The 14,356-nt window shown below is 38.1% G+C and overlaps 1 protein-coding gene across 1 annotated transcript in view; it reads left to right on the top strand.

Moving 5' to 3' along the window:
- LOC145784666 (meiosis regulator and mRNA stability factor 1-like) overlaps window positions 1–14,356 on the top strand; it is a 66,367-nt gene that overhangs the window by 17,479 nt on the left and 34,532 nt on the right. Inside the window, exons 8-18 of the mRNA XM_082596532.1 lie at window positions 280–314; window positions 631–674; window positions 934–1,034; window positions 9,278–9,450; window positions 9,895–9,975; window positions 10,906–11,001; window positions 12,135–12,182; window positions 12,301–12,402; window positions 12,530–12,578; window positions 12,697–12,808; window positions 12,954–13,045. Coding sequence (XP_082452658.1) covers window positions 280–314; window positions 631–674; window positions 934–1,034; window positions 9,278–9,450; window positions 9,895–9,975; window positions 10,906–11,001; window positions 12,135–12,182; window positions 12,301–12,402; window positions 12,530–12,578; window positions 12,697–12,808; window positions 12,954–13,045 — 933 coding nt within the window. The remainder of the gene's footprint in view (window positions 1–279; window positions 315–630; window positions 675–933; window positions 1,035–9,277; window positions 9,451–9,894; window positions 9,976–10,905; window positions 11,002–12,134; window positions 12,183–12,300; window positions 12,403–12,529; window positions 12,579–12,696; window positions 12,809–12,953; window positions 13,046–14,356) is intronic.

Raw genomic sequence — 14,356 nt, 5'->3', positions numbered from 1 at the left:
AAATTCAATTTTAGTAGACATTCTTTTGTTTTACCAAATTTGTTTGCTGCTTTGTTCAGCTTCAAAAACAGGGTTTCACCCTAAATTAGCTTCAATGCTGTTACTTTAGATCTGATATCGTGTAGATTACTTTTCTGAAGACTTTATTTTCAATACTTGTATATAATTGTTTTACGTATGTCGTATATACATTCCTGTTTTGATGAATCTTTTCACTGTCATCACAAAAGTCCAACTGTTTGGTTATACATGTAATAACTGTACTTACAATATTCCCAGGCACAACACAAGCAGCCACCAGGACAAACAGTCGGGTGAGGCTCGTTTTATAAACTCCCGCATGTTGGTGCGCATGGTTTTGTGGCTTTCTTCCAAAGATGCATTTGTTAACAATCCTTGACCCATGCGACTATCAATGATAACTTTTCGCTTTGATAAAATATTGACAGCGAACAGTAAGTGACTTTTATCTGCATGAAAAACCATTAAAAATGTTAAATTTCAAAAGGTTTTTCTAGCCTTTTCAAGAATTGTACACTTTTGGATTGAGACTCACATGTTTGAAATCCGACTAAAGTTAGTTTGAAACTACTGGTCATGAAATACTTTTTTTATTTAAAATTGTTTCAGGGATGATTCTTCGAACAATGGAATAAAATCTTCTAAGAAGAAAGGCAAGTTGTGATATCAATACGATATTCTACATGTTGTCTATATCACTGCATCCTGGCTCACGTCCAAACTGTTCCATTGGAGATCGACTGTTTTCCACCCATTCACGTTTAATGAGTTAATTATATTTGTAACAACTTTTTCACTAGCTTGTCTGATTACTTTAATTTAATACTTTCACAGTTGTACATTGGAGCATTTCTGTTTTATTAGGGAAGAAGTCAGGTTTTAAGGCAGTACTAATCACAACCCGTTTAATAGATAGCGGAGGCATTCAGCTGACTATCAGCAACATTGACTCACAGCTTGGCATGAAAGCAATTCAAGAAACTATTTTGAACTTGGTGTCAGAAAGCTGCGCGGTGAGCCAAACTGGTTATAATCACTTGCTATTCAATTAGTATTATTAATTATTATTGATGTAGTTTTATTCAGTTTCTACGACGAAACCTTTTTTACTTGTGAAGTAAAGAATTTGAAGATTTCAGTTTTAACATAGGCAAGCAGATTGAATCTCAATCTTCTGGAGACGCTCATTGTTTAAATAAACCACTGTGTATAATTTTTGGCTATCGTTTGTTTTTATTTTTTGAAACTGGGTCAGCGTGAAAAATAACTTTGGGACAGACCCGATCTGGATCAAGTGTCTTTTTTGGGTTGAGATTCTTGATATCAGTGATTCTCCTGGACAACTATGTTGATCTTACCAACCTTTGCAATAGATTGAGTTTCGCTTTTAGTAGCATGATCATTGACTGTTGCTTACTCCACAATGTAATAACCTGTTTTAGCCTGATGCTGCGAGTGCGAGTTCACTGTGGTAATAACGAGTTGTACCAGCTTTCGGAACATAGTTTCCTAGTCATGTGCTTTGACGAATAGTGTTGAGGTCAGTTAGTTTTTCTTTAATGCGGCTCTTTTGTTTGGCTTGAGGCTGCTGTCTGTTGAGTTTCTGTGTTGTTAGGCATTATGACGACGAAATGTGTGCCACTAAGAACTGTGTTTACAAGATCATATGCAAGAAATGCAGGGAAAGCTATATAGATAAACGTTCGGTCTTTGAACATCAACAACAGTGCCTCGCCGACTTTGAGTTTACAATCATTACCAGAGAAAACTTCAAAGAGGCTATTTTTGTAAGTAGATAGAATCCAAAAATCAACAACCGTGCCGAAAGGGAAGAACTACGTCATATAATTTAATAATCAACTGATTCAAAAAAATTTCACAGCAATAACGCCAATAACACAACACAGAAACTCAACAGCCAGCAGCCTCAAGCCAAACAAAAGAGCCGCATTAAACAACGACTCATACTGACTTCAATACCATGCGTCATAGCACATAAGCACATGACTAGGGAACTGTGTTCCGAAAGCTAGTGCAATTCGCTATTACCACAGCGAACTCGCAGCATCAGGCTAAAACAGATCGTTAATATCTACATTAAGGTGGTCCAAAAAAAACTTTTTTTGTAAATGTTAATGTCTCACCCTGAAATATTGTTACCATTGATGAGAAAATGACATCTGTAAATTTTCATAAAGATTGACATTGATATTTAGAGGTTGCTACCGGGGTTCAAAGTTTTGTCGTTTGCCCCTATTTTAACGTTTCGAGAGGATATGATACAGATATGATTCGGTATAGTAAAAAATACGGTACAGTGCCATGGTATATTGCAAGAAAAATACAGTTTAATAATTACGCTATAGTCTGTTTATAAACTCATGTGTCTGTATTACGAATTACAATAACTGGTCTACATATACAAAATGTGCGACTTCGTATAAGGTAAAGGTGAGTCCCATACTTGAATCCAAGCATTGGGAGTTAAGAAGATAAGGTTCTCATTATACTAAGCCTTTGGCACTAATTAGAATAGGGTGGCCAGTTCCTTTCTCTTGGCCGCTTTTACTTCAGCAACTACGCCCACCCAATATATTACACCCTGGGTAGAGGTGAGCGGTGTTTGTCAGCAACCAGCATAAGCCGGGAGTCGAACCAGGATTGCATAATTGGTAAGCGAGCGCCTCACCCGCTGCGCTATCTCACCGCTGCGACTTTGTATACTTGTGTTTAAAATTCAGAGACTAAATTGGACATCCAATAACAACTTCAGAAGACAGTAAATAAACTACATGTACAAATGTGCAATGTGCATGATGTAAACTAATATACATAGTATCTGTTTTCCGTTCCGTATACATAGTATCTGCATAGTTATCTGTTTCCCAGATATCTGGGTCTATCTCCAAAAGTGATGAAGACAAATTCAGGGCCTTAAAAATCGGTTTGTATTTGATGTAACAAAATCTTCCAAACTTTTCTCCACAATTTCTTTGTGGCCAATTACAGCTTTTTTACTATGCTCTACTTCTTTGTCACATGTCTTTATTGCAGTCACCATTTTCCGTTTAGTGTCTGATGATACAGAATTATCAAACAATGCCAACACGATAAGCTCCTCTCCTAGGTGCCACAAATGACGCAACATCTTGTTCACTGCGGCCTTCGCCATCTTTGAATGAATATCTTTGTACTGATCGAGTTGTTGAGAAATGCGAGATCCTGAGATGGTGCAAGAATCACCGATGGGGTGACAAACCAAGCTTTCAAGTACACTCTCACAAAGAACACACAGATATTGCGCAAATTGACATCCTCCCTATTAGTCAACGTGTACTGTTTTCATTACATCCAACTTTGAGTGCATAGATGGCTTTTGCCATCCACCTGGCATGATGAAGGGCACCAGGAGCCATGATTTTGATGCCACGAAGAGGAACTCTAGCCAAGAATATGATGGTCAACTCAAAGAGCTCTCTATAGTCGTCACAAATGTTGCTGTATCAACAATTTTCATTAGTGAAAGTTATTATGACATCTGCTACGTCTGTCACATGCTTAAAAGCCTCGTCATCAGTTCACGCACATTGTACATCATCTTTAGCAATGAATGACCGTTTCATTTGAAATCGCTTGAATAGTAGAATGTCCGGACCAGACGAGCGACCCATCGCGCATGAAAATATTGCCTCGAGAAGTCGATAACTATCTCGTGAATATGGTTATTTGGAATTCGGTTGTACAGTACTATTCTAGAATATTCTGTAAATCTCCTAACACTCCGGGTTACGTATTAAGGCTCAATGCCTTCGTTCATCGAAAAAGTCCAGCGGTCTGTTTTCACGCTTTTGCGTTAGATAAACGTTCGGTATTGACGTATAGGATACTGTCAAACAATGTAAACGGTTAAGCGCATATACCGTTTAAGCGCATAAAAAAGCTTGACAAATTGACTATGCGCTTAAACGATTTCGACTGTATTAATCAATCAATTGTTTCGAATTATCTTACGCTGCCTTCGCCTTGTAACGCTGTTCTTGCCCGCTCATGACGGCAGGCCAAATACAACAAGTCTTTGGTTTTCAAATGAAAAGGTCATTCATTGATTTTGTTACATCAAATACAAACCGATTTTTTAAGGCTCTGAATTTGTCTTCATCATTTTTGAAGAGAGACCCAGATAACTGGAAGACCAATGACGCATATCAAAAAGAGAGAGCAATTGTGAGTGAAATGAAGGTTGTAAATGAGAAAATGACATTGCCGACTGGCGTTGATCACAGAATGCAACATATTACACATATGTGACGATGATCAAAAGCAGTATTTTTTGTGCGGTGTCGCTGATCACCGATATCCAGAGTGTAGTAGAAAGACCCTCGCGCAATAATTCCTATATGTACGGTATATATGTACTAAACAATAAAAACTATTAATACTACAAAAAGTGCTCAATGCCAAGCAAATACTGTACGGTATCATATCTGTATCATATCCTCTCGAAATGTTAAAATAATGGCAAAACTTTGAACCCCGGTAGCAACCTCTAAATATCAACCAATCTTTATAAAAATTTACAGATGTCATTTTCTCATCAATGGTAACAATATTTTAGGGTGAGACATTAACATTTACAAAAAAAGTTTTTTTTGGACCACCCTAATCCACATTGTAAAGTACCAACCGTTGATGCTTCTGCGACTATGTACTAGTGCAGTTACTTGAATAAATGAGGTTGAAGCTTGAAACGCACTTAAGCTTTTTCTATCTCTGACTTTCATGACGTCCATGAGGCTGAAATTGTTTTTGTTGCTTACTTCACAATGTAGATTTTAACGACCTGTATAGTCTGATTCCACTATTCTACCACCTGATCAAGACTCACAAAGAAGGACCTGACATCAAGATTTGTCCAATCGTCTCATGTACAAACGGGTCATCCGCCAAACTGTCCCACCTAGTCTTCACCTTACTCAACCCCTTATGGAAAGACGTTCTGGCACACTTTACAAACAGTCAAGAACTACTCAACCAAATCAGAGACATGCCGTCAGACACTCTGAGAAAATTCAACTTCCTTTTCAGCCAGGATGTGACAGCAATGTACAACACCTCCGACCTCCGTCCCTCCTAAGGAAGCGATCGACAATGTGATCCAATGACAAGCCATCCAAAAACTTCCGACAGGAAGAACACAGCTCTACAACCTGTTCCACCCTGAAGAGGTCGGTTTCCTTCTCGAGATTATCCTTTAGAACAACATCTTCACATTCAAGATGTTCTATAGCCAAGTTGACGGTCTACCAAAGGGAAACGCCGTATCTGGAATCTTCGCCATCCTCTTCATAGACACCCTTAAAAGTAGACACTGCAGAAGCACACAAACCTCACCCTCTACAGATGATACGTTGACGAAACATTCTTGCTGACAGTCAATAACAGAGAAGCCTTAGCAATCCAAAACGCCCTCAATCAAGCACACCCAGCTATTAACTTTGAAATAGAACTACCAACAGCAGACAACACCGTCTCACTACTGGACTTCACCATAAATCGACAGAGACGGCACAATCCACCACGAACTCTACCAGACAAAAGCACAGACAAAATTACTCCTACACTTCGACTCGGCCCTACCCACAAATACCAAGAAGACCATACTCCTAAACGAAATACAGAGAAGAAAGGATAGATGTTCCTCACCCAACAGAGCAATACACACCTGATGGAATTCGAGAAGACAATCGAGTAGAAGGGATACCCCAAGGACTTTCTGAAGCAACCACCTAGACGACGACGACACCAGCAAAACGGACACTAGCAAAATCAGGCTAAAACAGGTCGTTAAAATCTACATTGTGGAGTAAGCAACGATCATGCTGCTAAGAGTGAAACTCAATCAATTGCATTGTTTTTGTTGGTTTGTTGCTTCAAGTGTGTCAACATTGGTCTGTCTGAGACACGCACGCTTTACTTCAATCGTATTGGTGAAAGGTGTTCTTGTGTTCCAATTCTCCTTCCCGAAGTACACTTAAGACCTGCAACTTATTTCTTGCTTTTCTGCTGCAATTTAAGTCTAGACTAGATTGTCTCTAGTAGTTGTAGTAGTCCAGTTTTAATCCGGTGATGTCCCCGTTACCGAGGGTGGCCGGATTCACCTCCAAGTGCCGCAATCGCCTTCACACCCTGCCTCCACATCGATCTGTCTAACGCGACCTCTCTTGTCAAGCCCACCTTGCTGCTTTCCTCTTTAACTTGCCTTTTCCACGTTTTCTTGGGTCTTCCTTGTTTTTTACGACCCTCCACTTGCAACTCCAGCGTTCTTCTCAAAACATCATCTTCATCCCTTCTCAAAACATGCCCATTGCCCATGCCCTCTTACTCCATTCGCTTTCGCCAACTTATCAACATTCTCATTCAACCCAAGCAAATTCATAAGTTTTTCGGTATTTTTTTTGTCCATCAGCTTCACACCACACATTGCTCTCACCATCGCTCTCTCAGTTCTTCTTAAAATTGCCAATTCGTTTTTCCGTAAGCACTTAAGCAGTAAGCACCATGTCTCACTTCCGCACAGCATTGCAGATCCCACATTAATTCTTCCTCTCATCATTGTCTCTATTCAATCATTTTTTTAAGTCTAGTCGTTCCTTTTTACCACGTAATTGAATTCCCCAATTTTTTTATGAGACCACTTACACACAAAACAAAGTATTTGTTTGTATTTTTGACCTGAGTTATGATATCATTGGTCCAAAAAGCATACAATGAGACTTTTTGTTCAGAAAGTTTGAGTCAGAATTGAAGATTTGAGGACAATTTTGTTTAACACCAAGGTGAACAGTGGCGCCATTAGTGGCAAAAATGCAAATTTTAAATTTGACCACTAAGCGGTTTTAACCGGTCAAAACTAGGTTTAAACCGGTCAAAACTGGTCAAAACCCAGAAAAATATTTTTATGTAGTGAATGGTCGGCTACCTGGGCTATGGGCTATTTAGGAAATATAAAAGTAGTTGTGAGTTGTGACCATTTTGATATGCAGGCCGCCAATACCGACCTGTCAGGCAAAATTTGATGGCAAATGTTTTTCATAAAAAGATTTGTTGGAATAAATTTTTGTTCTTCAGTTGGCTGTGCTAATTGGTTATCGTTCTATCAAGCATTTTTTGGTTCATCAGAAACTTATTTTTAGAATTTGATTTTTCTCAATAATTAAAATATTCGTATTTTACGGACCATAAGGCGCAATTTAAATCCTTTTTTTTTTCTCATAAATTGATCGTGCGCCTTATAAGCCAGTACGCCTAATGTATGGATCAAGTAGTGCATTATTGCCTACACTCAAAACCAGTACCGATACTATTATTATATAAATAAACCACCGTCTTACACAATAAACTACGGTAAAAGCGACTAGCAACTGTGATATTCACTAGGCCCATTTTTTCTTTTGCTCATTGTACTATTGTGACTTGCTTACATTTATTAGGCATTTTTGTTTAATGAGCTTTATACGGTAACCCATACTCCTTAAAATACTTTGCGTTCTATAGCCAGGTGCGCCTTATGTCTGAACAAACAACTAATCAAAGCAATTTATTGACAGTGCGCCTTATAATCGGATGCGCTTTATAGTCCGCAAAATACGGTAACCAACTGATTGAAATATTAAAAATAAACAGAGAAATTGAATATTTTTTGTTTCAAATCCAGCATTTAGGTTATTGTTGATCAAAACAAAATATAGTTGAACATCATTACTAAACATGGACGGTAATATTTTTAATTCAATTGAAAAGCAACTTGATTCATACACTAAAGGGGTTTTGACCAGTAATAGGTGGTCAAAACTGCCCAGTTTGAACCAGGTTGTAACCGGGCGGTTTAAACCGCCACGGTTTAAACTGATCAACCCTGCTAGAGCGAGTCTTCGCAACTTTTTTTTACAGCTTCCGACAGCTTCCTAAATACTCAGAATTTATGTAGCATGATGTTTTAAGCTGTTTGTAGGAATTTTATATTGCAACTTTTTGCAACTTATTTATATTTTACATGTAACTTTTTACTGCAACTTTTATCAAGTTTTGCGCCAAATGTAAAGGTGTGATTTAAAAAACATGCTATAAAACTGTTTCTAGTATGGTTCTATTTTCTTTGAATTGCATAACAAAGAAATATTTGGCATTATACGTAAATAGATCGCTTGAGTAAATCAATGTCGTTTAAATTTGACAGCTCTGCAGGAGCTGACAGCGAAATGCTGTGATCTAGGTGTCAAATCTCAAGAACATCAAAATGTATACATGATCGATAGCGTACAGAAAAGAAAGTCTTAAGTTGTTGGATTATACAACAGAACCTTTCGAGTATCTCATACCCTAACAATTTTAAAATACTTGTGCATAAATGCAACTTTTTACTGCAACTTTTGTTAAAATTAACTGCAAATTTCTCACGATTTTAATGCAATAAAAACTTGTCCTAGTGATTACTCAAAAATAAAATAAAGACAAAGTTTAAAGATAAATCCGTAATCATTTCTCTATCTTTAAAATATTCAAAAATAAAAAATGTGAGAGGTAATGGTTTTCAATTTTCTTGAAATTGATTGAATTATAATGGAATGACCCTTCTCTTGTTTGATTGAAGTCGTCCGGAGTCACATCAATCTTTAATAAAGTTTTATTAAACGGTCAAATTTATTGTTTATGTATAAGTGGGGGCTTCTTGTGTTCGTTTTTCAACCTAAAAATATTAACTAAGGGAATGTTTTTAGATATATCGCTGGCTTAACACAGGTTACAGTCTGTTTGTGATAATATTTTCTGCTTGATCTGATATCAGACTACTAGCTGCATAAATTTACCTTTTTGTGATTTCATTTAAGGTGTAAATTGTCCATCCAAAAATTTAACAGCCTAAAGACCTGTGCGGTATCTTTACTCTTCCTTTAGTTTTACCTCATAAGGAATGACCTATAAGGCTATAGACCGTGGTTGAGCACGGTAGCATAACGTTGTTCATGTGCTACAGCACGAATGTGTTTACATGGCACTTCTTACAACGTCAGTTATACCACCAAATACTCAATAACATATTCAGACATAACAGAACGTACTCTGTCCAACTGTGTGCCATCCACTCACCCGTACGGTGAGGATTTATTAACACCAACAGGTTTGATGCCACCTTTGAAACTTGCTCTGTGAAATAGGATGCCCGCCATGCGGCGTCTCTAATCGCTGTTTTTTATAGGTCTGGAAGCTGCAGGTTCGGCCTCACAATCGTTTCACGGTTATGTGTGACGTGACCGTTCCTAACGTCAATGCTGCTCTTCGTGTTCTTCTTCAGCTCCACCGGAGGAAGATGGGAGGAAAGCGGGTTTTGGTTACCATCACACAGCAGCCATCACCCCCAGCGCAACTGAGGTACATCACGAGACACCATCAGAAAATTTACGGATATTCAAAGTTGTAGTAATATTTATTATTTTGAAACTTGGAAATGTGATTAACGTTAGTGTGAAAACAAATTACAAAAGTAAAATGAACTATATCCGTCCGCACAGCAACCAAAGCATGAAAGAAATAATATTTAAATTTTCAAGATGTTTTTGAGACTAGATGACGGAGCGTAATAAAAAAAAGTTTATCTTATCTCACTTTCAGCAAGAAGTTTGAAAGCGCTCATTGGGATTAAGTTTACAGAATGGCCCAAGGTTCGTTATATCGGATTGTGGCATTCTCTACAATTCATGCTTTGTGAACATAAGTTCATCTCATGCGCTCTATTTTTTACACTTTTCCTTAGAAACCGCTCCATGGATGTTTTACTTTTTACATTACTGTTCTCATTATCTTATTTGTTCTCAGAAACGAGCTTTTCTTCCTCCTCCAAGAGTACGGACGAGATGGTGTCCACATCAACAAGCTAGCTTCTCTATACATGCGCAAGTAGGTCCTCAACCACTCTGCGTTTGTCAAGAGCTTGACTTTTCAGTTACAACTTGGTTCTGCAACTGTGTAGGCTATAATGGAGAATTGGAGATTATATGTCAAAGTGCGGCTTTTGGTCGAAGAATTTCTTAAACCGAGGTGAAGGCTACCCAGAAAACATCTCGAACGGTGTTTTTTAATTTGTTTAGTTGCACCCTTGCGTCGATAAACATCAAATGCCACGCTTGCCTTCTCACGAATTTAAATAAAACTCTTTTTCAGTACGAACCATCTCTGTTAATTCACGTGTGTTTGTTAGAAAGCACATACGTGATTTTGAGGTTGTTTGGAGTTAGACTACACAATGCACATTTCATTGATAAATCTGTGATGAATTCTCCGTGCCAATTAACAAATCAAAGATAAATTATTATCAAACACCTGCAGTACAGTATGTGATCAATACATCGACACATTTCTTTACCAAAGGCCACTGTTTTTCAAAAATTGCAAACTTGTTTTTTTGCAAACTTGTTTTTTTGCTTCGCATGTTTTTACTCACTTTTCAAGTACTTTTAACTTCAATATGTCTCTGTTGGATAAACGAATACGCTCTTTGTCTTGAGGTAACTTCAGTAACCCACCAAAGTTAAAATGCGTTTTTCTAAGATCGTGAAAGCTCAATTAAATTTGGCGTAGCAACAACACCCATAAATGCACTATCACTTACACAAAAAGTTAGCAATTGTCAATTTTGTGCTCTCTCTTTATGCACCCCAATTCAAGAACCACTGTTAATGAAGACAACTAGCAAAACTAATTTGTTTGAAATTATTTTTATTTAAATTTTCTTCTTTGTTTAGAAAAATCACACAATTGTTCTTGATTTGAGATTGAATTGTTTTTTAAAGTTTGTCCGGGTTCATTGCATTACGTTTTTGTGAGCAGTTATCGCAAACAACTTTCTCTGGAAGACTTAAAAGAAGTGGACGATTTTGTTGCTGTTACCGAGTGCGCGGAAGGCTTGTTTGTTTTCATTAAAAGGTATATCGCATTGTTATGTTATAGCAAATCAGTGGGTAACACCAATTAAACAGATTCTAAGTATTCCTTTTTGGTTTTCCAAGTGATGCCAAGTTATTTCGCAATGTTTGGCTATGTAATTGTTAGTTTTAAACACACAATTTTGGTAAAGAGGTGACTTTCTTCAACCATAGACAGATAAAACTGTGTGGTTGCTTGGTTTTATCTGTCTATTGTTAGTTTTATGTAGAGAAATTCCTAACCTTTGTCCTGCAGAAATTTATGTCAATCTAAGTCTTAAGATGAATCAGGTTCGCTCTTCACTTTTTTCTGTATGTGTTTCATTTTCAAAGCCATCTGGGGTCTCGGTTGCAATTAAATTAATGCAAGGATCATTGGCACTAATGACACTAGCCAACAAAAAAAAATCATGTGAAGGGGCAGAATCTTGTTGGAATGACCAATTACATTTTTGAAGTGTTTCTTTGCCCAAGGCAACAATGAACCCTCAAGAATATCATTTCGGTAGTTTTCTTGGTTCAAATTCACTCCTTGGTCCTCAAAAATCAATGGACTCCTTCCTAATATGTTGACTGCGGCCCACACCATAACTGATGCCGCCCCTTGTCTCCGAGTGACTACCCGGGGTTCCATGTCACCATCTCTTGACAAAAAAAAAGGGGGGGGGAGCCCAGCCTCATGGGCGAAACACGTATGTATCACTGAGTTCTTGCTACACTCCACTACCGAGAAATACTGTACCAGTTGCATGAGCTACTGGATAAACGATAGATGATGTCGTAATGATAAACTGTGCTAAAAATAAGTGATTTTACTAATTAAAAGCTTTTATAGGCTACTACAATTTGGGTAGACAGTAGCTAGTTAAAAGCTTTTAGGTAGCGATTTCGAAAATACTTTCATTGTCAAATATCTCGAAAACTAGAGCCAATTCGAAAAAATAAGTGAAAATTTTGGAATATTCTAAAATAACTCTTAACTTTTTGGGCCAAATTTTTGTTGTTGATCTGTATTGTTCATCATAAACCTCTGTTTTTCAACGGCCGGATGCCGTACTGGGTAGCCTACTTTTCAACGGCCGGATGCCGTACTGGGTAGCCTACTTTTTGCAAAAAATGTTTTTGTGTTTTTAGTGATGTTGAAACGCCGGGTGTTTGCCAAAAACACTATCGACCAACCAGGTGAGTGCAACGGCTTCATTCTTCTTGTAAGAACTTCATTCTTTCGTTTATTGTGATCATGAGTTGCATTTTCTCGAGTTAAAAATATGTGAAGCATTCAACATGGCGTTCATTGCAGCTTTCGTCGTACTGACACAAAGATTGAAATGTGCCTTCGAGAATTTTCCGCCAAACTTCACGCTCTGTTGCACTCGCACGATGGCGTTCTGCAGTTGCAGGGGTGAGACTTCCATCACATTCCTTTTTTGCTTTCACGAACGACCGAGATGATTTGTTTTGAAATAATGTTTGTTTGTGTCGTGCACGGATGACGACGATGACCAACATTTAATATTATGTTTCCACAGATTTGAATGTTGCTACGAAGCTGAGTTTGGTGCCTTTCCTTACCCCAAGGTGACACGTTAGCTTCTGGTCTCATAACAGTCAATTAATTTTACAAAATGTTCACAAAGTCATCAATATAAGTGACATCGACTTGCACTAATTCATTGATTTAATCCGCATTGTTTAGAAAGGACAGGGCGGTGTCTACTTGGAGCACGAGATCAGCTACGTGCCGGGTGTTCACATCGTGGATGGCCGCTCGAAGATGATTGTTTGGTCACAACCCCACGCAGACTCAGGTAACGCACCATTGATCCATGCGACCATCTACTGTACCTCAGACAGAAGTTCTAGTTTCGTGGTGATGGTGAAGTCACCATGTAATTTCTAATTCATGATTTACTGTGTGTATACGTTAAGTTGTCTATACAATGTACACTCCAGGTTCCGACACAGTCAGTGAGTCTTCATCGTCGTCACGCTTGGGCACTTCCGCTCTGTTGTTGTTCACTAAAGAGCTGATTGATTTATTAAAGGTGAGATTGTGAAAACGTTTTAAGTTCTCTTTGTATGAACACGAGTTGTTGAAGACTCTTGAATCCATTATGCACTGCGTCTAGTTTTGACTTCATATTTTTCCTTGGGTCTGGGTGAGCCAATCCAAGCATAAGTCACCGTTTCACTTGTGCATCGATAAATGACAATCGATCAGGTATCGACCCAGTGATGTAAACTACAGGGTGGCCTAGCAAAGTGTGAACAAAATTTCACATTAAATTTAAACACATTTCCAGACTACCAATTTTTTAGTATTTATTACAGAATTTATGGTGCAATCATCCTAAAGTACTGATGTTCTATAAATTTTCTGGAAAATTACAGTTATACCCATGACGAAGACTACGCACTGTCATAAGGGGTTCACACCTGCTAAGATTTTCAAGGTTTTGAAAGGAGTTGTAAGTCGTTCTGGTGTATACAAGACAGTAAAAAGGTTGAGAGAGACTGGTAGCTGGTTACCAAAAGTTAGGAGCACCCCATAGAGGTCCGTATTAACCAGAAAACTGATTAAGAACATTAGAGAAAAGTTGCAGCGGAATCCTTGAAGAAGCAGCAGCAGAAAACTTGCTAAATAGGCACATGTTAGCCGTTCAACTGTCCAGAGGGTGGTGGTAAGGGATCTAGCGTCAAGCCCTACAAAATTATCCCAACGACAGTTTCTTTCTGGTGCCACAAAGAAGAAAAGGTTTGAAAGATCGAAGATTCTTCTGAATAAGCTCCTTGATGGCACGCAGCCACAAGTTCTCTGGACTGATAAGAAATTATTCGCCGTTCAAGCCATACGCAACAATCAAAATGATCGGATTTGGATTAAATCTAAAGATTCTGTGCCTGTTGAACGTCGAACTTTATTCAGGAGGCAAAAACTAGCTTCGATAATGGTGTGGGCAAGGGTTACGTTCACAAGTCTCAAAACCCCTTTGATTTTCATCTAGGGTAGTGTCAAAATCAATCAACATGTTTATCTGAAGATGTTAAAGGATGATTCTTGGTAGCGAAAGTCACTGGAAATGAAGAAATTATACTTCAGCTGGATAGAACAACCTCTCACTCAAATGTTGAGGTTCTGAAGCAAAAACTGACTACGTCTTGGGCAGAAATTGACGCTGAAATTGTGCATGCCACGTGTGATCCCTTGTCTCCGCCAGGTTATTAAGTAGAAAGGTGGATATGTTGAATAATTTTTGGATGTAATTGAAGACAATGCATTTCTCTTTTATTTGATATAAGTTGTTTGATTGGCCACTATATATTTGAGAAAAAATAACTTTTATTTGTCCACACTT

This window comes from Aplidium turbinatum, chromosome 15, assembly GCF_918807975.1.
Source record: "Aplidium turbinatum chromosome 15, kaAplTurb1.1, whole genome shotgun sequence".
NCBI classification, from domain to species: Eukaryota; Metazoa; Chordata; class Ascidiacea; order Aplousobranchia; family Polyclinidae; genus Aplidium; species Aplidium turbinatum.
Note: the sequence above shows the minus strand (reverse complement) of the source record. Positions and strands in the feature narration are given on the sequence as shown.